This window comes from Balaenoptera borealis, assembly GCF_965194805.1.
Source record: "Balaenoptera borealis genome assembly, chromosome: X".
Taxonomy (NCBI): Eukaryota; Metazoa; Chordata; class Mammalia; order Artiodactyla; family Balaenopteridae; genus Balaenoptera; species Balaenoptera borealis.
Genome location: NC_138881.1, coordinates 97462212 through 97486347, shown reverse-complemented (window position 1 = coordinate 97486347; position 24136 = coordinate 97462212). Strand labels below are relative to the sequence as shown.

Here is a 24136-nt window from a genome sequence, read left to right as displayed (position 1 = left end):
AGCAATATGGTAAGTTAAGGACTATGAGGAAACTATAGTAAACTGGGGAAAACTTAGCAAGGCCTGTTTGTTAGGATTCTTCTAGGTGTCCCCTGTCTTCAGACATAAGGATGCTCCTTTCCTCCAAGTGTAGGGAGAGCACCTCTCACATGAGGGTTTTATGACCTGTTTCTGGAGTGAAGAGCTAGGAGGGCTGGGTTGGGGTGGGGGGTGGAGAGGTGAGGAAGGTCAGCGTGACCTTCCTGATTTTACTGTGTCGACTTAAAAAAATGCACAACATGAGAGTTGAGAGTTAAGTTTTATTTGGGGCAAAATGAGGACGATAGCCCGGGAGACAGCATTTCACATAGCTCTAAGAAACTGCTCCTAAGAGGCAGGGGGGAAGGTCAGTATATATGTGATTTTGGTGAAAGGGGAGTACATGCAATCGAGCACATATTTTTGGCAGAAGGTTTCTGCTAGTCTCGTGAAAGTTACTGCTAGTCAAGGGGAACAGACATCACCAGGAAGGATTTTAGTGTTTTTCTGGATATGAGGAGATACAAGAATTGGGCTCATAAAGTCGGCTCCTGAAAATATCTAACTATCTGAAGACCTGTTCTGCCAGTTTTTCCCAGAGCACAGAGTGCCTCATTTCTGCTCTCCCCGCTGAACTCCTTTCATGGGGTGTTGAAAATCAGCATCTGCAGCAGCACATGATTTAATCCTTGTAGAGGTCGATGGCAAGTGCCAATGGCAAGTGCCAATTTGTAGTTGACAACTGTTTTCTCAAACTCCTTCAGCTTAAAATATTCAATATCCCAAGGTGCTATAATTGTGGTAGCATCTCCTGAATCCCATCACAATGTAGGAGTGGAAACATTTCCCCTTCTTCCCTTCTAGGTTCTTTAGCTGGTATAATAATGAAATTGATATAAGACAGAGTAACAGGAGAAAAACAAACAAAATTACATACATACAGAAGCCCCATAAAGATATGAACACACAAATGGCAACCAGGTAACTGAAGCTTATATAACATCCTGAGTTAAGGAAAGGAGTAGGGGTCTGGGGATGCAAAGAGGAAAAAAGCCACCTTAGAGGAGATGTTTAGAAAACAAAGTTTGCCCTGTTATGCAGATAAGTTTCATAGGTAAAAAGGTATCTCTGGTGTTAAAAAAAAGAAACAACAGGCCCAAGGTGGAGTCATTTGCTCCCAGAAGAGCAAACCAAGACTTAATTGTAGTTTCAGCCCCTTTCAGGAGTGGAATTTTAAGCTAATCAGTCTGGAATTTCCTGGCCATCACTAGTGAGCTAATCTGCTTAAGACCCCCTGCCTTCCCCTAACAGAAGGTAACTTTGCCTGAAATAATCCACTCTTAACTTCCCTGCACCACCTCCTTTCTGCCTATAAAAACCTTCCATTTTGTACAACTCCTCAGAGGGCCTTTCTACTTCCTAGGTGAGATACTGCCTGATTTATGAATCACTTAGTAAAGCCAATTAGATCTTCAAATTAACTTGGTTGAATTTTGTTTTTTAACACTGGTAATAGCTCTCTTCCTCGTACAGGCCCCTTTCCAATGTAAATTTAGGCAGTTGAGGGGGAGGTGAAGAGCTTTTCCTGAATCTGCTGGGTTTTAATCTGTCTTTTCTTCATCTCAAAATAATCCTCATGCCAAAGTGGCATATTTTGGGGTGACAAATCCTAGTCCCCTTCAAGAAGAAATTGGAGGAAAAAGAAATTGGTAAAATCTCTTTAGAGGACAAATAATACCTGTCAACACATAAAATACATACACTCTATGATTCAGAGATTTCATTTTTGTCTAGTGAGTCCTCCATCTCTACTACCTCATATATTCACAGCATATATAAAAGACCGCCTACTGCAGAATTGTATTATCAAGACACTGAAAACACTCTAAATTTACATCAGAAAGAGTCTGTTTAAATACATTTTAGCATTTTTCTGCAACTGAATGAAGTAGTTTTGCATCTCCTGATTTTGAGTGCAAAACATTTCATAGTTGAGTTAAAAACCTTTAGGAATATAAAGTTGAGTGAGAAACTCTCAAATGCAGAATAATACCTTTTATAAGTAAGAGACACACAGTACTGATATACATATGTATGTATATGTCTGGAAGATTTTTGAAAGGACAAACAAGACAACTGTGATAATGTTTACCTCTAAAATACAGGATTATGGAGTATGGAGCTAGTTAGAGGGAGTCTTTTCCTTTACTGAATATATGTACAATAAGAATTTTTACCCAGAGCAAATTTTATTTTCATAATCACTCTTTGAAAAGCAACAAAGGTCCTTTTACTTCTAGGTATTACATAATAAGTATGGCAGGTTAATTCTTCCACTGACCATGACTAAAAAAATTTGGATATTTTACAAAATCATATTTTAAAGGCATCAGAAAACTATGGAAGCAACAATCACTAAATTGACTAAAATTCGGAGATTGAAAAACTGAGCAGATTATTGGTCACTATTTTTCCACTGTGGGCATTTGCTGTTTCTGGGCATAAAGGAAGGGCCACGTCTGGAGAAAGAGAAACCAGCAGAGCTTTTATTTATTACATGGCTCTGGTGTGGCAAAACTGGAAATTAGAGAGGCCTCAAATACAGAGGCTTTATTATGATCCTATGTAGGAAGGTAAATAGCCAAGCTAAAAGCTTCAGAAGGGCAAAGTAAAATGTCCCGTGGTCTCAGAGTATTTAGGAAAAAGAGACTAGCCAGGAGGAAGGGCCTGCAAAATCAAAACAGAAAAGAAATGAAAGCTCTAAAAGGAGTGATGAGTTCACACTGAGGCTGTATGGTCCCTTTTAACCTGGGGGCATTTATTAATGCTGGACTCACCTAGAGTTTACAAATGTAGGTTGGACCTCGTTTAGAAGGCCACTGTTGGGGGCAAAGATCTGCAGAGATTTTGGCATTCATGCGAGGCTACAATGACAAAACTGGAAATTTGAAAGGCCTCCAAAAAACATTGCTATTTCCTGCTCAAGACGTTTACCAAATTTTGAAGCTGAAAATTTCTAAAGGGCAGAATTGAATCTTTAATAATCTTCCAGGCCAAGGAGACAAAGCTCTACCAAGGTTTCAGCTGAAAACAGTGGAGGGACAATGCCATAAAATCACTGGTGATGTAGAGGTAAACAACCTTATGAAAATTTAAATCCAGTAAAAATCAACTCAATCCCTGATTAGATTGTCATGACCATCCCTTCCCCCCACATCATATACTATTAGCTTAATAGACAAAATGTAGGCCACCTGTGGTAGAAGATAGCCTTATTTGGAGTTTCTATGGTTCTTTAATTAATAATGTTGGGTAAACAATAAAAATTATGACACATATAAAGACGCAAGATGATGTGACAGATGTCAAGAAAGAAAAAAAAAAGATGTCAAGCACCCTCACAGGTGATCAAGATACTGAAGTTAATAGAAAATACTTTAAAATAACTATGACTAGAATGTTGAGTTTAATAGAGAAAATAAACAAATAAATGACTGGATTATTTCATCTTAGAATTGGAATCTATAAAAATAATTAAATAGGCATTCTGAAACTGATAAATACAATACCTGAAATTAATAACTCAATGGATGAGTTTAACAGCAGATTGGACATCGATTCCAGAAATGGTTAAATAGGAGCTAGGTTAATAGAAAATACATAAACTGAAGTAAAAAGGGGAAAATAAAATGGATAAAAACAGATGACAGATTAAGAGACATGTTAAGACATATTCAAAAGGTTGAGCATATGGGTTGATGGCTAGCATTTTTAGCAATAAAGTATTTTAAGTTAAATATGTACATTTAAAAAATTTTATTTATTTATTTTGGCCATGCCACGTGGCATGTGGGATCTTTGTTCCCCGACCAGAGATCGAACTGGCACCCCCTGCAGTGGAAGGGCAGAGTCTTAACAACTGGAATGCCAGGGAGTTCTTTACATTTTTTTAGACACAATTCTGTTGCACACTTAATTGACTACAGTATAGTGTAAACATAACTTTTATGTGCACTAGGAAACGAAAACATTTGTGTGACTTGCTTTATTGTGATATTTGCTTTATTACCATGATCTGGAACTGAACCTGCAGCATTTCTGAGGTATGTCTGCAGTTCATTTATGTATGTTTAGAATTCTTAGAAATCATAACAGGAGAATAGTTTTATGGAGGAGCAGGCAGCTTTCTAGAGAAGATTTCTTTAGCACAAATGTAATATGTCAAGCTAACATATTTTGGGGTAGCATATCCTGAACACTACCAACTTTTTTAGTGTGTATTTTTGGCTGCATATATTTGATAACCTCTTTGTATGTCAATAATTTTGTAGTATATTTTGCAGTAGAATGTGTTTTTTTTAATAGAAATTTATTTATTTATTTATTTATTTATTTATTTTTGGCTGTGTTGGGTCTTCGTTTCTGTGCGAGGGCTTTCTCCAGTTGCGGCTAGCGGGGGCCACTCTTCATCGCGGTGCGCGGGCCTCTCACTATCGCAGCCTCTCTTGTTGCGGAGCACAGGCTCCAGACGCGCAGGCTCAGTAGTTGTGGCTCACAGGCTTAGTTGCTCCGCGGCATGTGGGATCTTTCCAGACCAGGGCTCGAACCCGTGTCCCCTGCATTGGCAGGCAGATTCTTAACCACTGTGCCACCAGGGAAGCCCCATGCAGTAGAATGTTTTGAATGATAAGATAGTCTGGTTTTTTTTTAATTTTTTATTTAACATCTACATTGGAGTATAATTGCTTTACAATGTTGTGTTAGTTTCTGCTGTATAACAAAGTGAATCAGCTATATGTATACATATACCCCCATATCCCCTCCCTCTTGCATCTCCCTCCCACCCCTCTAGGTGGTCACAGAGCACTGAGCTGATCTCCCTGTGCTATGCAGCTGCTTCCCACTAGCTATCTATTTTACATTTGGTAGTGTATATATGTCCATGACACTCTCTCACTTCATCCCAGCTTTCCCTTCCCCCTCCCCGTGTCCTCAAGTCCATTCTCTATGTCTGCATCTTTATTCCTGTCCTGCCCCTAGGTTCTTCAGAACCATTTTTCTTTTTAGCTTCCATACATATGTGTTAGCATACGGTATTTGTTTTTCTCTTTCTGACTTACTTCACTCTGTATGATAGACTCTAGGTTTTTTCATACTGCTCACACTTTACATCATATAACCTACTTATAACTTAGCTAAAAATATGTCTCCCCTGAATGGAATGTAAGCTGTATGAGTACAGAGATTTTTGGGGGCTGTTTTGTTCACACTTCATCCCCAGTACCTAAAGAAATGCCTGACAAGTAGTAGCTGTTTGACAAATATTAGTTGAATAAAATAATAAATAAATGAATGATTATTGATTGTAGGCCAAATGTGAAGTTTTTTTTAAAGTTGATTGCATTCAGATGTGTCATGGTAAGTAGAAAATAACCACTTTGCATCAAATACCAGGAAGTAGTTCATAAGAGGAAATTGGTAGGCAGAGATAGAGAGGTTGTAAGGCAACTCACACCTGAAGAGACCCCTACAAGCCCCACAGGCCCCTCAGGGCACTTAGACTTCTCAACAGCAGATCTGTCTATTTTAGTGGAACCAAGGGTGATCAGGCAAGCTGTGCCAAAAGCACTGTTTAAATGCAGTCTCACTGTTGTATATGAAGTCAGGTAAATTATGTAAACTCTTGTCAAGTATGAAACTGTATTACTTCATAGAACATGAAACTGCAATATTTGTGAGAACTTAATTGTCAGCATACAAATCCCATACACTGCTTTAGGGCTGTTACAAGGTGGATTTGATTATGTTAAAAAAAGTGCTTATAATATTAAATTTGAATTGTTACTTGTTTCTATCAATTTTCCTATGGTCTCATATGGAAGATGTTGGGACAATTACAGAGTTTATTGTAATCAACTCCTACTTACCAATGAAAGCCTTAAAGTAGTCTGAAGATAATTCAGACAAACTCTATCAGGAATTCCAACAGTTCAGTCAATAAAGGGAATAGAAACCTATGCTGTTTCTCATGTCAAGTATATTTTAGTAATACTATTTTGAATTGGCAACTTTGCATAATAAGATTGATAAAAATTTGAGCAACATAAAAAAATGAATACAAAGTTATCATTTGGGTTCAAAATTTATGACTGTACAGTCTTGTGCTTATCTCTTTTGTTTATTTCATTTTTATAATATTACTCCAAATGGGTTATATTTATTGTGCTTATCTAAGAAGATATAATTATATTTCCTGTAACTGCTCTAATTATTTATTTATTATAATACAAAATATGACAAAATATATGATGTTTTGTGGTGAGTTTTTTCCCAGTGGTATTGATTGGCATAAATATATTTGGGATATAATTCATTTGCAAACTCTGGTATTTAATAATTTATAATTTTAATAATTTAATGATTTTTATTTCTGTAGTTTATTTCTTGCTGACTTTACAGTTTTAATAAAAACTTCTTTGGACTTCTTATTCAAGATGGCCATTATATCCCACATATTTAACACTCCTTCTGCCCTAGTTCTTGTAATTAAAAGAATATAATAATTTCAGTAAACTCTGGATCAGTGCTAGAAGTAGGGAAGGTTGCCAGCAACAAGCTCAAATTTCTAAAAGATAATAAAAGACATGATCAAAATATAGGAGTATTGCCATTACTTTGATATCCAAAGTATGCAAAGAAAAAAATCTCCAAAGGAGGTTATTCCCGGGAAAAGAACAATAGGAGCTAATGGGTTGGAAGAGTAGATAGCAAACCTACTAGCATCAGCACAATGAGGAGTTGGCCATGTCCTTCACTTAATCTTTCAGAAGACCCTTAGATAATCCTGCTTGCAGGCTAACGGGTTTTGGGAAATTGGCCATGTAAGTCATTCTTCTTGGAAAGAGAAGGGATTGATGCACTGTCACTAATGTTCCTAGAGCATAATACTAGAAGTCTCTGTCCATTCCATCCCAAGAGATGATTTATACAGGTTGTAAACAAGGGCTGGAAATGGGCACATATATTAATCTACAAAATTCTTATGTATCTCATTGTCTAGAAAGCATATATGCATACAACTTTTTAATGTTTCTATTATAGAATAGGAAAAAGAAATCTGTCTTTCAGTGCCTTGAATGGAGATGAAATTTAAATGTAAAAGTTGAATGTCATTATTGTGAATTAATACTACTCAGGAAAGTTTATAAATAAAAGCTGAGATCCAGACACTTTTCCCTTTCTAAGCAATTACAGTATGTGACTATGAAGCTTGACTTTGGGCTTGGCTTTCTCTTTGTCCATTCCTTCCATTTGGAGCACATAAAACACTACTGTGACTTCTGAAAAAAGAAAGAAAGAAAGAAAGAAAGAAAGAAAGAAAGAAAGAAAGAAAGAAAGAAAGAAAGAAAGAAAGAAAGAAAGGGAGGGAGGGAGGGAGGGAGGGAGGAAGGAAGGAAGGAAGGAAGGAAGGGAAAGAAAGAAAGAAAGAAAGGAAGAAAGAAAAGAAAGAAAGAAAGAAGGAAAGGAAAGGAAGGAAGGAAAGAAGAAAACTCACTAACAGAGATCTGAAAAGCATTGAAAGTAATATCTGACCATTAATATTATATTAGGCAAAAAAATAAGGGAGTTGTATAAAAACAGTTTGATATTTCTCTGTTTCTTGGTGTTTTGAGATTTTTATCTCATTCAATTTATAAATAGTCAATGAATTAGATGGAGGGGAACATAGAGAAAGAGGCAGTCCAGATTTTGACAAGATACTCAACTAAGGGAATGCATAATAACTAAAATGAGATCCTTAGTTACAGTGGATTCCTAATGAGAACAAGCATGACGATTAAAGAAGTGTAGTGCCATGGCCATCATATATGGCTGGGCAGATTTTGCGAGGTGCTATACACTTACACTGCCAGAGTCATGCAACTCCGTGGCCCGGGGTGATGTCCCAGGTAATTTAGGGCTAACCCAGATAAACCAGTTAAAATAAATTACAGAATATACATTTTGTTATAATGCATTCTAGAAAAATAAATCTCATATCATGCAATCTTTCACTAAAAATAGCAAGGTTTATTGGAAAATAAGGTTGAAGCAGGTGATTCAAAACATATGCAACTTTGTAACTAGTGCACTAACAAAAACAATAACAATTTTTAATTTTTTTTGGCCACATAGCATGCAGGATCTTAGTTCCCTGACCACGGATTGAACCCGTGCCCCCTGCAGTGGAAGTGCAGAGTCCTAACCATTGGACTGCCAGGGAATTCCCTAAAAACAATAACAATTCTAACCAAGATAGTACCACAGTTAAAGTGCTCAAGAGGATATTGCATCCATAAAAAGGAAAGAATTTGAGATCAGAAATAATTATATTCAGATAAAAAAATTAAAATATATGCTCAGTTAATAAAATGTTGGGTATTTTAGAACATGAAATCAGTAAATCAAAGTTCAGTTTAAGGGACTTCCTTGGTGGCGCAGTGGTTAAGAATCTGCCTGCCAATGCAGGGGACATGGGTTTGATCCCTGGTCTGGGAAGATCCCACATGCCGTGGAGCAACTAAGCCCGTGTGCCACAACTACTGAGCCTGGGCTCTAGAGCCCGCGAGCTGCAACTACTGAGGCCTGCATGCTCTAGGGCCTGCATCCTGCAACTACTGAAGCCCACGCGCCTAGAGCCCATGCTCCACAACAAGAGAACCCACCGCGATGAGAAGCCCATGCACTGCAATGAAAAGTAGCCCCCGCTCACCACAACTAGAGAAAGCCTGCGTGCAGCAATGAAGACCCAACAAAGACAAAAAAAAAAAAAAAAATTCAGTTTAAGAAATTATGCTAGCACTTGGAAAAAAGGGATGTATAAATGACTATCATGAATAAAAGGATGAGACATGAAAAAAATGATAAAAAAAATCTAAAATGTATATCATAGGATCCTAGAAGCATAAAACAGAGTACATGGCTCAGAACAAACAATAAGAAATAATAGAAAAAATTTTCCTATAGCTATATAAAGTCTTTTCAAACTCAAAAAACCTACCAAGTACTAGAAAAAATTAAGGAAAAGAGATCTACATGTATACAATATTGAATTTTAAGAATGAAGTAAAATTCTACAAGCATTAAGAAAATAACCTGTCAGAAAATTTGGGTAGCAGATATGTAGGTTTGAGGGGAGAATATTTTTACCTACGAATTCTATGCCCAACTAAGCTATCATTTATGTGCAAGGGTAATAAAGAGATAGTCTCAGATTTGCAAAAACTCAGAAAGTATACTAATAATTACTCTTCCTGGAAAAATATTGTTTAAATAGTTTTAGAAAACTGAAAATGGAAATAAATCAAGAGTTTAAGAAATAGAGACAAGTTATCAGAGCCATGGCATTGGTCACTGAAACCAGTAAGCTTTGAAATTAATGGATGATGTATAAAGGTTATGAAATCAATATTAACGGCAAAAACTCTTCAATATAGAATCTAAATAATGTACAAAATAAATCAGTAATGTGAATATTAGTTGCTGAGATTATTAACAAAAACTAGGTAGAAGGAAAATACAAATGAGGGTCTAAAACCATTATCCATGTCTCATGTTACATGTGAGAAGGGAATAAATATTTTTACACTCGTGTTGGTAAGGAAATATAAATTCCAAAGGTCTTTTTAATAAAATTAAAATGACTACTAGGAAATTAAACCAATTCATGTAAATACTGAAAAAGAGCTGGTGAAATGTAATATATCAAAGAACTACAATTTGTCAAATATGGAAGTAGCAAGTTGCCTAAAATAATCAAGAAAGTTATTTAGAAAGCATAAATGCACTTAATTAGAACTAAGAATGTGGACATAATCACTGATAAAAACCTAAAAGAATTAGATAATACTTTATCATATCTCTGAAAATATATTTGAAAGTAAGATGAAATTAGTGATTTGAAATCAAAATTCCTTGGAGAAGAGATAGAGAATAAGAAGAGATAAATTAGTATGGAAGAAATTGAGAAAGTTGTCAATGAGATTTCCCTCTAACCCCAAAGAAAATCCCCAGGGCAAGATTTTGTAGCCCCAGGACCCAGGTTTTACAGGTGGAGTCTTTCTAAGCTTCAAGAAAAGATCAAACTTTTTTACTCAAATTCATACTATTTTAGAGGTATGGATCAGGAAGAAAGCTTCCAAACTCATTTTATGAAATACTGTTAATCAACAATGAGAAAGATGATAATAATGTAAGAAACTAACTATATTATTTCTTTGTCTCTGATTTCTTTGACATGGCTGAATCACAACTTTTATAGGCTCACAACAACACACACACACGTGTATATATGTATATGTATGTATGTATATATGTAACATAAATATATATATAAACAGTTCTTTTGAATTTTCATTATATACCATAAAATTCATTATTCACCTGTTTTGTTTTGTTTTTTTTCTTTTTTGGCTGCACTGCGCAGCTTGCAGGATCTTAGCTCCCCGAGCAGGGATCAAACTGGGGCTCTGGCAGTGAAAAAGCTGAGTCCTAACCACTGGACCTCCAGGGAATTTCCTCATTCACCTGTTTTAAGTGTACAACTTAATTTTAGAATGTTTCATTTGACCCAATAAGATTTCTGCTGCCCATTTACAGTTAATCCATGTTCCTATCCTTAGCCCTAGACAATCATTAATACACATTCTGTAGGTGAATTGTCAATATTCTGGACATTTCATATAAACATAATCATATTTATGAAATATGTGAAATGAAAATACTGACTTCTTTCACTCCACATAATGTTTGCAAGCTTTATTCATTTGTAGCAGCTATCAGAACTACATTTTTTAAATAGCCAAATAATATTCCATTTTCTGAATCTACCACAATTTATTCATTCATCAGTTGATGGACATCTGGGTTGTTTCCACCTTTTGGCTATTATGAATAATGTTGCTATGTACAAGTTTTTGTGTAGACGTATGTTTTCAATTCTCTTGAGTATGTACCTATGGGTAGAATTGTTGGATCATATGGTAATTCTATGTTTAATCTTTTGAGGACCTGCCAAACTGCCCTTAGCAAAGGTTCATTTCAATTACTGTAGTTTTTACAACTATAGAATTTCTATTTGGTTCTTATTGATAATTTCTACCTCTTTATTGATATTCTCTCTTTAGTGAGATGTTGTTGTCATTCTTTCTTATTTATGGTTTAATAGCAGCTTTGAAGTCTTTTTCTACTGAGTTTAACTCCTGGACCCCATCAGAATCAAATTCTATCGCCTGCCACTTTTCCTGAACATGTGTCACACTATTTTGTCTCTTTGCTTGTCTAATTTTTTAAATGGATAACTAGATACTTTAGATCATATACTGTAGCAAGTCTGGATTCTGATTACCCACTAGGGCTTGGTTTTTTATTTTTGTTTGTTTCTCAATGACCTGTCTAGACTAATTCTGCAAAATCTATTTCCCACACAGTGCAGGTCTCTGATGGTGCAACTCTATTTTTCTCCTTGAGTTTATTTTATTTTTATATATATACATTTATTATTTATTTATTTATTTTTGGCTGCGTTGGGCCTTCGTCGCTTGTCGCTGTGTGCGGGCTTTCTCTAGTTGTGGCGAGCTGGGGCTACTCTTCGTTGCGGTGTGTGGGCTTCTCATTGCAGTGGCTTCTCTTGTTATGGAGCACGGGCTCTAGGTGCGCAGGCTTCAGTAGTTGTGGTGCGTGGGCTCCGTAGTTGTGGCTCATGGGCTCTAGAGCCCAAGCTCAGTAGTTGTGGTGCATGGGCTCAGTTGCTCCGTGGCATGTGGGATTTTCCTGGACCAGGGCTTGAACCTGTGTCTCCTGCATTGGCAGGCGGATTCTTAACCACTGTGCCACCAGGGGAAGCCCCTCCTTGTGTTTATTTTTAAAGTCTGGCTTCCTAGAAGTCATCCTTAAAGTTAGCACTGCTTAGTGTTCTGCTAGTGATTTGTCATAATTGGTTCTTGATTCCTGTGAGGCAGTAAAACTTCCATCCTTTGCAGATAAATCTGTGTGTGGCTTGGGGAAGGCTTTCAGATCTGTCCCATGTCTAAAATGTCCGCTCTAGTCCCTCCTGAGTGGGCGCAGCCTAGCATGTGTGCACAGCTTTCTAGACCTCCAGCAGTGAGTATACTGTTAACAAGGCCCTTTTGGCCCTTTCTTTCGCTGGTTCTCTCTGTTAAACTTCTCTCTGGTTTTGTTGCTACTAGTTTCATTGCGTTATTAGCTTTCTCTAAACTGCCGACCACTAACAAAGTAAAGGATTATGTGTTTACTTACTGGCTTTACAGTGACTTGAAGTAGTAAGTAATATGTAATATGCTATTTTCTATTCTTCTTTAATCACTTAAGGGAAAATAGTGTACATTTGGAGGGCAGAAGATCTATTGATTGACTCGTAACAGAGAAATGAACCAAGAGTTTCCAAAATTGAACCGAAGGGTGGTTCCTACAATAAAATAAAGGACCAGTATCTTTCCCTTAAGACACTATCTCTTTGAAACAGCCTCTGGTCTATGGTATCATTTCAGAAGACCAGGAGGAGTGACTGAGAAGGTGTATAGGTTAATGTATGTGCTTCTCAGCTGCTTTTAGTAAAGGTACTTTCAGGGCACTTGGCTCCCACTCTAATTTTTTTATTTTTTAATTTGGCCACGTCACGGGGCATGTGGGATCTTAGTTCCCCAACCAGGGATGGAACCCACGCCCTCTGCATTGGAAGCGCAGAGTCTTAACCACTGGACCGCCAGGGAATTCCCACACTCTAATTTTTAAAGACGACATATTCCTGAGGTACCATCTGAATTGGGGCATCAGGATCAGGAGGCATCTGGGTGGTTTAGATTATTCTAAAGGCCCAGTAAGCTATAGCACAGCAGCAGTGTAAAAGGTCAAAGTGTTCTGAAGAAACCAATAGAATCACCAAAGTCCTTAGTTTCCACCTAGGTAAGAGATCCAGGCTGTCATGAAGCTCCAGTGGTAATGTGGGCTATGGTTTGTCCAGAGGTTGCCAAACTAACTGTGGTGGTATCTTTGAATTCATTACCTGCTTGAATGCATTTTTCACAGAGCATCCATTCAAAAGAATACAGACACTTAGTGTATAATTCAATAATTTTTAGTAGATTGATAGAATTGTGCTACCATCCCCACAATCAAGTCTTAGGACATTTCCATCACCCCCAAAACTTCCTTCATGCCTATTTGCAGTAAATCTCTACTCCTACTACCAGTCCCAGACTTGTAGATTGTACCTCAATAGAACTGTGTTAAAAAATAATGCAAATAAAATCTTATCATGTATTGTTTCTTGTAATATTAATTGTATTTATTGTTAAAAAATAAAATATTTGTAAAACTGAAAAGAATTATACAGATACGAAAGAGGAAAGGAGTGAACAGTAGAGGAAAAGTACTTAATGATGGGGTCTGGAGACACTTGAAACTAGAGTAGCTCCACACTTCAGTGGTTTACTGAGAACCCATACCCTTGATGCTCAAAGGCCTGCAAAATTCTCCTTAGAATCATGCAGTGGGGATATTAAATTATATTAGCATCCAGGAGCAGCTTTCATGTAAGTTATTGCCAGTTCTGTTAAAAACATACCCTAGTAGGTTTTGGAATTGAATGTCTCTCCTGTTTTATTTTCCCTTTGAGCCTTTTTGTTGACTGTCTCTGTTAGACTGTCTTACACAGAAAGATTATTTCAGCTGGGAAGAGCTAAGCTAGATTTTTCCATAAAAAGCATATGGGTAATTTCTGAATTAAACATTGAAATAAAGTTTTAGCCTTTTTGCCTAGTAAAATTAAACTAATTGCTATGGCCTGAATATTTGTGTCCCCCCTCCCCATTCATATGTTGAAGTTCTAATGCTCAACATGATGGTATTTGGAGGTGGGTCTTTGGAAGATGCTTAGGCATGAGGGTGGGGCCCTCATGAATGGGATTCATGCCCTTATAAAAGAGGCTTCAGAAAGCTCCCTCACCCCTTCCACCATGTGAAGACATGGCAGGACACAGGCAGTCTGCAAACTAGGAGAGGGCCTTCACCAGAATATAACCATGCTGACACCATGATCTTGGAATTCCCAGTGTCCAGAACTGTGAGAAATAAATTTCTATTGTTTACAGGCCACCAAGTGTGTGGTATTTTGTTATAGCAGCCTGAATGGACTAAGACACTAGTCTTAGAATGAGTCCCCTGTTGAAATAGTAATTGTATTTTCTTTCATGTTAGAATGTCATTGGCAACATTATCTTCATCATCAAAATTATTTTATTGTGTTTCAAGCATCCCTTTCATCTTAAGCATAAGCAAGTCACTTCTGAGAGAGTTGTCTTTGTCACTATGAATCTCATGTTAGTCGTTGTTTGTTCAATCCTTGTCCCCTTTTCCAACCTATTCAGGGTAAAACTCTCTCATAATAGGGATTCACAGTGGACTATACATGGCCATCCTTATTAATTTTAATGGCAGGAGTGAATGAATTTTAAAAAGGCTATTCCTCACTTGCACTCATCTACTTCTTTACCCCATTTTGAAGTGGTAATACTTGGAAAGATACACTTTAATATGGGTTGTGCTTTCTGCCCTGGGGAAGCCAGTTTTGCCTATGGGACAGTAAAGAGGAGTCATATGGTATATTGGGAACAACACAGGCTTAGAAACCAGATAGTTCAGCCTCTGCTCTTTCCAGCAGTGTGATTTAGGGGAAGACCCTTTACCTCGCTGACCTCAGTTTCCATTATAGCAAAGTGGAGATTTTTAATTCTAAAGTTAAGAGCAGGACAGGACACACATAGAGATAGCTTTAAGGATAAAGTTAAGAACAGAAATAATGTTATAGGTAAGACGTGAGGGTATGGATAGAGTTAGGATTAAATGGAAAGTAAACGGTAGAGTTAGCTTTGGTTTAAGAAATAGGTTCACTAAATTTCTGTCCCTCTGCTACATGGAAGCAAGTGTGAAGGATGAAGCCTTTATCACCACTTTTTCCCAGAGTAACTATGATGAGAAGAGGTTTCCTGGCAACCCACATTGGACATAGAGTGTGAGCGCAAAATGAGTGTTTGTTTTGTTAAGCCACTGAGACTTTGGGATTGTTTTTTACTGCAGCTTAGCCTGAGCTATCCAGATGGGTTCAGAAATCTAAGAATCCTAGTAAGCTGTTGATTGAGAACACCTTTAGCATGAAAAGAAATCTCATATAAAAACATGTATTTCTTTTCACCTCCATTTGCCTTGATTTTGGCTTAAGTGACAGGCAGCCAGGTTCTTTCATGTTATTTGTATAGGTGCTGAACTAGGTGGTGAATCTTTTTGAATTAGGTGGTGAATCTTTTCTACTCAATAAATGTACTATTTGTTATAGATGCTATGCTACCCTGACCAGATCCTACCTTCAGGGCTGAAGGGTTTATTCCCCAGGTGATGGGAGATTGTGGACTTGACAACTTTCAGGTATAAGCCCTCTTGGGGAGTTGCCTCTGTTGAAGAGAATGACCTGGCATAAAGTTATACATCTCTCTTGGGGACAGTGGTGGTATAGAGGATTGGCCCCCTGCTTCAACTTGGGACAACTCTGAAGCTTCCCATGAGAGTCATCTAAGTGTGATATTGTTTTTGTTGTCCACACCTCTCAATTGTCTTTCCCCTGGTGTTATATTCTTTGAGTACATGCAGAATTAGTCAGGAAAGGTGATACTTTTTGGTTAAGTATGTCTTGGTGAACTTATTTTATAGAATTCAATTTAACTTTCAAAGAAAATGAGGTGAAGTGGTATATTTTCCCTACCAAAGATGCAGGGGGAATAAGTCCTTATTGTATCTACATCACAGCCCAACTTTTCCCTCTGCCCAGTCATCCTTTCTTCCCTTTCCCCATGCAGATGGGTCCCAAGATCACTTCCTAATAAACATCCTGCACACTTATTTCCATCTCAGAATTTATATCCCAGAGGACCCATCTTAGAGCTATTTATGTTTAAAAGTGTACTATGGGTCACATAATATTTGAGAGCCACTATGCTGTCACCTATTCCTGTTGGCATTGCCTATAAAAATACCTCTTTCTAATATATTCAGCTTTCTGGGTGATATGTTAATATATGTCTAGGGGAATATACAAGGAGAAATGGGCCTCAACCATGGAAATTGCATTGACTTAAGGGGGAGCTGATTAACTGTGTGGAAACTGTGTTTCTGCTGTAAGCAGAAATGTACTGCTGCCTGATGGCAAGAAGCATCTTTCTTTCCTCAGACCACGAAGACCTTCCAGTACAATGGGATGTGGCACTCCAGTCTTCCTCTGCCCCTCCTTCCCTTTCATTGGTAGTAACAACTCCAGGTCTGTGCCATCAGAAATTTCAGGCTCTCTCTATTGCCTCGCTGTTGGGGAAGAGTAGTCCCTAGCTTCAGTGGTACAAGATATTTCTAGCCATGGGCAGCAGTGATGCTGTTTCAAAGTGGCAGTTCAACCTTTATCCTTTGACCCATTCCTAGGACTCAACCTAGTCATGGTTGCAAAGGAATGAGGTATTCCTGCTTTCTTCTCAGGGAACTGAACTCATGCCAGTGGGCTCACTCAGCGTCAGGAAGGTACAAATGTTGAAAGAAAAGGCCAATGTATTTTGTCACCCATGGCTCCAGGTATGGAGGAACAGAGCAGCTTAGTATGGTGACCCTGATGATTGCACAGGTATCCAAAGCCATTTGGGATAGGGGTCAGTTAAGGTGATCAAGTCACACCACATGACTGAATAGTGGGGAGTTGTAAGGCTCCTTTTGGCAACAGGAACAGATAATACAATGCTCACAAATACTGACGCTCAGTATATGTCTGTTGAACATAGAGTGGCCGCTATCAACTGGGGATAAAACCATCAATAAGATAAACATGGTCCTTTCTGTTCTTGGGGAGCTTAGAGTTTGATGGGAATAAGATAGCAATGATACCTATAGCAAGGAGAGCATATGAGCCACCCCAGGGCCCTGCTCAGGTTAAGGAAAGTAGGATAATTTGAGAGTGCAGTTATTCTGCTTACCAGGCATCAGTGATGTTGTTATTAATATTGAGCTTGTTGTTTACACCTCTTGTCTTTCCTCAGGTGTCATAGTTTTTGAGTACATAGAGAAGAGTAATATTTTCTGGTTGTATTTGTCTTTATGAACTTATTTAACAGGTTACAATTTAATTTTCCAAGAAATGAAGTGGTGTATTTTTCCCTCAAAAGATGCAGGGGGAAAAAAAGACACGTGACATATTAGGCAACATTTAATAAATTTAATAAATTAATAGGAAGTATCACAAAAACCTGGAATGGATAACATACAGGAACCAGGAATAAGACAACACTTTGCAACCACTCACAAAAAGTACCACTTGATGAAAGAAGACTTACAGGAAATAATATAAGGCAGTCTGTTGCACGTGTCTTAAACAGATATACATATATAATAGGACATCAAAATGATCTGTTTGACAGTAAATTCACCACGTTTACACTTATCACATGGACTTTAAAACATTTATAAAAGTTGTAGGTTTAACATTGAACTGTAAGCTTTATATCCAAATGAGTGTGCTTGTTTCATACCGAACTGCACAGAACTTATGAATAGCACACAATTTGAGAATAATTACTGTGTTGGGTACTATTAAGTACTACTACTTGATGGCATAAGAATTATTAACAAATGTGCTGTAAGCTCTTATCATTCAACTTATTGCTAGTGCTTTTGAAAATCTGTGGTTTATATTTTATTTCTTTGTAAAACATGTGCTATGAGCTTGCCCTGATAGTTCAGGAAAGAAATCAGATGTTTCCAATTTTCTCTAATACTCACAATACTTCAGATCTGATTGCGTGGTCTTTGTAAAGACTGCTGAAGGATTTGCTTCAGCCCTTCTTATATCGCCTACTCTGCCTTTACATTAATACGAATTGATGGATTTATGCATCATACACGGCATACATGCGGGACACCACCTGTATGTGCAGAACTCATGCTCAGTGCATGGTGTGTTTCTTCAGACATTTTCGTTTCAGTAAGAATTAGATCTCATTCAGTTTCATATAACTGTTTTAATATGCAGTTCAATGGAGCCAACAGGCAGGTAGACTTTACTCTCATGTCATAATTGGGCATGCTCGAGCAATTGACCGGCATTTGGCAGTGTTGCAAATCACGCAGGGACTGTATGAGTTTCCACAAATACGTCCGTTGGCTCTCCCACCACCCTTGTGGCAGACTGTTGGATTTATCTATGCTGTGTGTTGAGGACACACGCCAGGGGTTTTAGAAATTCAGATTCTGCCTTCACCAATTTCAAGATACTCTAAGGTGTGTAAGTAACTGTCAGGCATAAGAAATAGCATTATGAACTCTTCAGAAATTGATCCACAGTTGTGTGACATGGACACACATGGAAATACAGTTACTGGAAACCCTTGTACACTCTGCACACAGCATAGACTTAATGGTCTGACTTTAGCAATGCTTGAAAACCTTTCACGGTTAACAAACTAGTAAAATGGTACTGAACTCTTAGAGAGCAGCAGGCCCAAGAATGAAACAATGGCCAACACTTATTGTAACACAACACTATATTTTAACAAAGATCGAAACTTCTGGTACATAATTGCAGTACAATGAAGAGCTTGCCACTTTTACAAATTAGCTGCAGCCTTTGCCTGCACTAGAGAGTTTGGAAGGATCTGTAAATGAGATACATTTTGTTTAAAATCCAAATGGAAACTCTGTATTTCTGTTTTTCCCGAAGTTCAGTAAAAGCTTCTTTTTAATTACTTTTTTTTCCACATTCTAAGGGCCCAGTTCTGTAGTCCTTAATCAAGCAAAACTTCCAAGCTTTTGATCATCTATGCTTCCAACACAAGTTTTACTCAAAAATGGACTGCTAAATTAGGTCCTATAGATAGAGGTACCATAATTAATATACTAATTTAATAGGGCTCAAAATGCTAATTTCATTTTGTGTGTAGCACACAAATTTCCAGGATCCTGAGATCAAAACCCAATTGATGATGAACCCTGGATTGGGAAATAACTCTGGGATTTTGTTTCCCAGTTTAATCATGGAATTAGGTATTTACTAAGGACCAGAATGAAGACACTAATTCCAGTTTGCTTGTCATTATAATCAGAATTTGAACATTGTCTGTAAGAAGTGAAAAGCTATTATTGGTGTATATATCTCGTATCATCCTTCCACTTCTGTAGTCCTGGTTAACCAGCTGCTATGTTAAAATACCACTGTGTTTGGTGACAGACATTGCAGTAAAATATCAACAGAACATTCTGACAATGTCAAAATTTCCCCTATGTGTGACAACAAGGCTAAGTTCTGCCTTTGACTCACTAATAGTTATGATAGATTATCAGAAGGCAGAACCTATCTTACTGTGTTTATGTGTGTAGATGAGCTGAGCAAGAATTTAAAGTGTATATTTACTGTTAACCAGGAAAAAAGATTTCACTGAATTTGTTCAATTTTGGCGTGGTTGAAATGTAACCACTGTCCTGTGCATCATTCTGGTCTCCTGCAAATGCCACCTGAGATGAAGATCAACACTTCCTTATGTGAAAAAGAAAAAGAGAGAGAGAGAGAGAAGAGGGAAAGAAAGAAAGAAAGAAAGAGAGGGAGGGAAGGGGGGAGGAAGGAAGGAAGGGGGAAAAAAATCAACATGTTTGCATCAAACAATCAAAGTAAGTTATTCTCAATCTATTATAAACAGTAAATATAGAACCCTAAATCTCACTATTGTAAGCATGATTGTAAAGTACAGGATTGCAAAGCTATATATAAAAACAACTTTTTCAGACAGCAATATTTACATTAGGTATGACCGACAGAAGAATTATAGAACAATTTCCTACATTTGTAGCTTTACTGTAGGAAAAGACTGCACCACTCTTTCTCACACACTACTAATCCTTTCACTAACCACATTGGAGGGATTAACTGGTAGCTCCAAATTCTCGATTTGCATCTCTATACCGGCCTCCTGGTCATCAGCTTTCTTAATCACTGGTTCATTGGTGTGCCGGTAAATGTTAACATTAAGCTCCCTCCCAGACAAAGCAGTGGCAGCAACTCTCGGGATTTGTCTGATCGGAGGCTTTTTATCTGCCTTATAATTGCAGCGCAAATAGTTGGAGAAAGCCCTTCGGTAAACTTTGTTGAAAAGAGTGTACACCAGAGGATTAATTCCTGAACAAACGTAGCCAATCCAAACAAAGACATTCAGAAGTTTTTCCATTAGCTTTTGATTACAAGCCTTCCCACAAAGAACCGACAGGATATTAGTAATAAAAAACGGGCACCACATGATCAGAAACACAAAGAAAACAATGCCAAGGACTTTTGAGGCTTTCCGTTCATTGTTGATAGCTTGCATGGTGCCCCTTGGCCGTCTTTCCTTCTTCTTCCTTCGGCGTGGGTTCAAATTTTGGTTAGGGTTTGCAGAGTTCTCTTCATCAGTATTCCTCTTGCAGCACTTCAGGAAATCCAGGCTTATTCCGGGCGGTTCCTCCGTGTGGCCGTGCAGTAACATCAGAGCTTGTCGGCGAAGGACGTGGATAGTTAGACAGTATGTAATCACCATGATCGTCAGCGGTATGAAGAAAGCTACGAAGGACCCAATAAGAACGAAATTTGGGTCATTCAGCACGCAAGTGGTGTTGTTGATGAACACCTTGTCTTCATCCCTCAGTCCAATCACTGGGATAGGAACTGATACACCTACAAGAACAGAAAAGAAGGTAGGACATCGTTACAACATACTGAAGGGTCGCACAGATTTGTACAGTGAGATGCATTTAATTGCATTTCACTGAAGAAAATTTAGATCTATCTGTTGAAGGCTATTCACAGCATAAATGGGTAGTCACATGAAAGAGTAGCAGTATGATATCAGAAAATGACAGCTTTTTTCAAGTTAGGAATGCCTTCTCGCCAAATTTCCCGTAGATGATGTGGAATTATCATTATTGAGATAATTATAGGTATGGTTGTGCATAAGAGTGGTTCGTGTCTTTTTTGTTTTATCTCCAATTCCTAGAACTGTCCTGGCTCATAGAAGGCACTCAATAAATATTTGTTGAATGAGTGAATAACTTTGCATCTATACTCAATGACGTCAATAAATTCAACTGTTCATTTTTAAGCATCTTCCAAATGCAATAAAAATGATGTGTATGCCACCTACAAGAGTAATTATAGCATATCAGGGTTGGCTGAGCTTTTAGCTGAGGACATCTTTTCCTGAGGAAAGTGGTCAAGAAGAGGAACTTCTGTGTGTGTGTCCTTGGGAGACAGGGCCTAGGAGCTCTGGAGTTACTGGAGATGGAGAGGATAGTATGGCCCCCAAACAGGAATTAGATCTGACCACAATGTGGACATAATCTATGCAGAAACTGAAAGGACTGTCTTTTTAGTAAGCATTTTCCTGAGACTCTGTGCTTAAGCAGGGTCAAGAGACAGATAGAAATGCTGAGTTGGGAAAGATACAGTCCTCCCATTTCTGTGTGGAGTTTTGAACTCTTTTGTTTTTTAAGAATACTGAGAGGTAGTAAATTGGTAAGCACTTCCATTAATAAAGAAGCTCACAGGCAGAAAATATCAACAAGGAGGTGGGAGCAGAAGGTGATCTTATGCCTCAGCATAAGTAAGAAACCTAGAAATTTTTAGAAATCATTATGGTAGATCTCGAAGAGGTCCTACATCAATAAGTAGGGATAACTTGCAAGTGAAATTCAAATTTTAATGTTAATTTATTCTTTCTTGTGTCCACAGGAACTTGAAGCCTGGGAAAATTCAGATTGCATTTTTAGGATTCTATCAGAGATTATTATGAGGAATCCTGAGCTGGTGGATATCTGCACTATGAACTGTGAGAGGTGATAGAAGCGCACTCTCAAAGAACATTGCTGGCTTTAGGAACACACAGGGAACAGTGACAAATCTGAAACTGAAAGTCCCTATAGATTGTCTTTCTTTTTTTTTGCCACACAGCGTGGCTTGTGGGATCTCAGTTTCCCGACCAGGGATTGAACCCAGAATCCCAACTGCTAGGCCACCAGGGAACTCCCCTACAGGTTGTCTTAACACACTTTGGTAGGTATAGAGTGTTTGGCTGGATGATCAAGAAGGAAATAAATGGTAAATGTTTCTTTGCTAAGAGCTCGCTGAGGATGTTGATTGGTAATTAATTTCTAGGAAGACATGAGGAAGAAAGAGTCTTTGGAAAGTGATCTTTAAGCCTTTTAACTCAGACCCTGAATTTCTTAAATGACCGTTTTTTGTTTGTTTGTTTGTTTTTTCTAGAGAAAGAGGCCAAGTGATGGTATGAGAACCAGTGATAGATGTGACAAGACTTCTTGGGGTATTGGTACATGCCTGCAGCCCTGAACCTGGGCATGCCATTCAAGAAAGTAAAAACGGCTGTGAAAACTAGGAGACACTGCAAACAGAAAGTGTCCTCAGGTAATACAGTGCAGGATCCGGTGAAAAGACCTTTGAACTCTGGATGGGAAGAGTGGCAATTATCAGAAGGTAATATTCACCTAGTTTGATGAACCACGCAGATTACATTTCTTAAGAGTTATAAAATGACAGGGAAGAATGTGGTCAGTTTGTACTGTTAGGATCTTTATTCCAAAAGTTATAAATATGAGGGAATATCTAGAAAGAGTGTAGATCCAGCTTGCCTGAAAAAAGTCAGTATTGGCTTATCCTTCATGAAATGTTTTAGTGAGGATTAGGCTGCAGGAAGTTTTCTGGAGTTAAGGAACCTAATATGAGATTAAGAAAAGAGGGACGGGTTACTTAAACACAAATCATTTATAAGAGAAAAAATTAGAGAGAGAACCTAAGATTAAGAGAGACTTAAAAGACCCATCAAGCAATTATAATATGTGGACATTCTTGGGATCTTGATGCAAATAAATTTTAAAAAATATTCATGACACAGGTGGAAAGTTTGAACAATGTTTGGCCTTTTGATGATATTAAATAATTTTTGTTTATTAATTTTTAAAAGTGATATTGATATTGTGGTTATGTAGAAAAAAATCTTATATTTTTAGATATAGATACTGAAGTATTTAAGGATAAAGTATTATGATTCTGAGGTTTATTTCAAAATAATATGGGAAGGAGAAGTGGATGGATGTATGAATGAAAGAAGGCAGTCCATAAACTGATAAATCTTGGAGCTGGGTAATGAGTACATGGGTCTTTATTATATAATTCTATCTAACTTTACAATCTTTGAAAGTGTCTGTAACAAAAGTTTAATATTTAAAAAATTGAAGAAATTAAAAGAAGACATAGAAGTCCTTTCTGAAACAGAGAAAGAAATGGCTGTTAGATCTCAGATCATAAAAGTCTCTAAGATTTACTACCACTGCTAACTTTGGAAGTGATTACTTCTAGAGCAAAAGTCTTGGCCTCCTGAGTGGAAACGCTCAACATTTTCATATAAATATAGAGAAGAAGGTGATTTTCTGACAAAATGTTGGTAGAAAGCTATGTTATACTTTCTCAGGATCTTATAGCAAGACCAGAGGAGGGGTATAGTGGAATGGCTCCCCTTCCAAACTGCCCCCCTCCCCTGCCCTCCAATAATGTGGGAACCAGAGCCTGAGGCTAGAAACTTGATCTGGGGCGTTTGCATTCATTCTGGAGGAATCCTGACAAGGGTAGACATATCTACACTCAGGAAACAAGTGCTGGAGTGGAGATTCAATTCCCAAGGAAATGCTGCACAATATTTTAGGTATTTCTAGATATCTGAAGTTTCTAGGGAAGGCCTCACACTCTGATCAGAAGATCAGTGGAAGTCAGCATTACTCAGAGCCCAGCTCTGAACTGGTATTAGCTTGTTTCTGTTAAAAGATTTATTCACTTTCCTAAAGGGTTCTTGGGCCTAAAAGTAAGCCTGTTGAGAGACAACAAGAGAGGGTAGCAGAGTGATCCCAGATGAGCTAAAGGTGTTATTGGGTATGTGAGGCCAATTTTATCCCTGGCGTCTATTTGTATAATTTTATGTACATTGAACAAAGAGTGATTCTAAAG

General features: G+C 37.8%; 3 protein-coding genes, 1 long non-coding RNA gene and 1 pseudogene across 6 annotated transcripts in view; 3 read left to right on the top strand and 2 right to left on the bottom strand.

Moving 5' to 3' along the window:
- LOC309620815 overlaps nucleotides 1-7444 on the top strand; it is a 333501-nt gene extending 326057 nt beyond the window's left edge. For both annotated transcript variants that reach the window (XR_014239662.1, XR_014239663.1), the window contains one exon: nucleotides 378-7444. This is a non-coding gene — a long non-coding RNA (uncharacterized lncRNA). The remainder of the gene's footprint in view (nucleotides 1-377) is intronic.
- Nucleotides 1-20595, top strand: part of IL13RA2 (interleukin 13 receptor subunit alpha 2) — a 139456-nt gene extending 118861 nt beyond the window's left edge. The window contains exon 9 of the transcript XR_014239577.1: nucleotides 20554-20595. The gene's annotated coding sequence lies outside the window, so the exon portion shown is untranslated. The remainder of the gene's footprint in view (nucleotides 1-20553) is intronic.
- LUZP4 (leucine zipper protein 4) overlaps nucleotides 1-24136 on the bottom strand; it is a 389928-nt gene that overhangs the window by 333109 nt on the left and 32683 nt on the right. The window lies entirely within an intron of this gene.
- The window catches only part of HTR2C (5-hydroxytryptamine receptor 2C), a 144574-nt gene continuing 124828 nt past the window's right edge, over nucleotides 4391-24136 (bottom strand). Inside the window, exon 4 of the mRNA XM_082377653.1 lies at nucleotides 4391-20800. Within this exon, the coding sequence (XP_082233779.1) occupies nucleotides 19977-20800 (824 nt within the window). The 3' untranslated portion in view covers nucleotides 4391-19976. The remainder of the gene's footprint in view (nucleotides 20801-24136) is intronic.
- Nucleotides 20721-24136, top strand: part of LOC309620542 (mitogen-activated protein kinase 6 pseudogene) — a 58545-nt pseudogene continuing 55129 nt past the window's right edge. Inside the window, exon 1 of the transcript XR_014249901.1 lies at nucleotides 20721-24136. This exon is cut by the window's right edge and continues 19790 nt beyond it. The product of XR_014249901.1 is annotated as a mitogen-activated protein kinase 6 pseudogene (transcript).